The 1647-nt window shown below is 42.9% G+C and overlaps 1 protein-coding gene across 1 annotated transcript; it reads left to right on the top strand.

Annotated features, from left to right (window-relative positions):
* Nucleotides 1-227: 227 nt before the first annotated feature.
* On the top strand, nt 228-1273 carry LOC111546846 (pleckstrin homology domain-containing family B member 2). The gene is given in 2 exon segments (XM_023218313.1): nt 228-306; nt 924-1273. Coding segments are annotated over 2 exon segments (429 nt in total).
* Nucleotides 1274-1647: the final 374 nt, after the last annotated feature.

The following is a 1647-nucleotide window of genomic DNA, read 5'->3' as shown; positions in this document are numbered from 1 at the left end:
TATGGATATAGATGTAAAAATTCTAGATCAAATATTCACAAACCAAATGCAATATTGCATTAGAAGAATAGACATTGAGGAACCCCAGGGGCGTCTTTGCATTCTCCACTCTGGCTGGCGGGTGAAGAGATGGTGTGAAGAGTGGCTGGTTGCTGTGACACAGTGCTATATTGAAGCTCTTGAATAAGAATTGGTTTGACCTGTGCTCAGATGGCACCTGACCTGTTATGATGAGCAGACTCGGCAGAGTGTTGAGGATAAGGTCCACATACAAGTGGAATGCCTCAGCATCCCCACCGGGCAGGAGTGTCAGGATAGTCAGCCTCTGGATGGAAAGTCAAAAGACTGCATACTGCCAGGAGCAGTGGCTCATGTCTGTAATCCTGGCACTTTGGGAGGTTGAGACAGGCAGATCCCTTGAGGTCAGGAGTTCGAGACCAGCATGGCCAACGTGGTGAAACCTTGTCTCTCCTAAAAATATAAAATTTAGCCAGTCATGGTGGCCCACATCTATAATCCCAGTTACTCGGGAGGCTGATGCAGAAGAATTGCTTGAACCTGGGAGGTGGGGGTTGCAGTGAGCTGAGATCATGCCACTGCACTCCAGCCTGGGTGACAGAATGAGACTCTGTCTCAAAAAAAAAAAAAAAAAAAAATATATAAAATATATTGTATACTTTATAATAAATAATATTTATGCATTATATAATTATACTTAAATATTAATGTATCTTAATTGTATTAATGTAATATTTAAAAATAATTATATAATATATAATATTCTTATTAAAATATATATTGATATATTTTTATATATATGGAAAAAGACGGCATGCTGCAGATTGTTAGGTGAGATGGGAAAGTGATTAGTCTTTATGTAGAAAACACAGGTGATAGCTTGGCCTGGAAATTTATACTCCAAGATTCCAGGACAAACACAGCCTATGTGGGCTCCACTGTCATGACTCATGAGACACCCGTGGTTTCCTCCCCTCCACCACACATGACCTATGCTGCTCCGGCCACTGAGGAATAGGGCCGTGAGCCATACAGTGGTATGTGCCCGCCAGGAACTCACACTGTCTATGCTGCTAATGGACAGGCGTATGCTGCGCCCTGCCAGGACTCCTATGCAGGACTTGATGGACAGCAGCCTGCTAACCAAGTCATCATTCAAGAGTGATATCCAGACAATGACAGTGACCTGGCCCTGGGCATGTTGGTGGGAGTGGCTATGGTCATGGCCTTAGGGTCTCTGTTCTGGGTCTTTTAGAGGCTGTAAGATCTTGATGTGCATAGCTTCTGATAACCCTCTGTCCACTAATATGATTTACAGGGCATTTCTGTTTGTGACAAATGTTTTTAACAATAATTTTAATCATTCCTTTGAAAGTAGTGACATCATAATTGTAACTAATCCACATAAGTACAACAGAGAAAAGTTTGAACTGTGGTATTTTTTTCTTTTCTTTTCTTTTTTTTTTTTTTTTTGAGATGGAGTCTTGCTCTATCGCCCAGGCTGGAGTGCAGTGGTGCGATCTCAGCTCACTGCAACCTCTGCCTCCAGGGATCAAGTGATTCTCCTGCCTCAGCCTCCCGAGTAGCTGGGATTACAGGCACGTGCCACCACGCCTGGCTAATTTTCGT

This window comes from Piliocolobus tephrosceles, chromosome 18 (genome assembly GCF_002776525.5).
Source record: "Piliocolobus tephrosceles isolate RC106 chromosome 18, ASM277652v3, whole genome shotgun sequence".
Lineage (NCBI taxonomy): Eukaryota > Metazoa > Chordata > Mammalia > Primates > Cercopithecidae > Piliocolobus > Piliocolobus tephrosceles.
The sequence above is the reverse complement of the archived record's forward strand: the minus strand, read 5'-3'. Positions and strand labels throughout refer to the sequence as shown.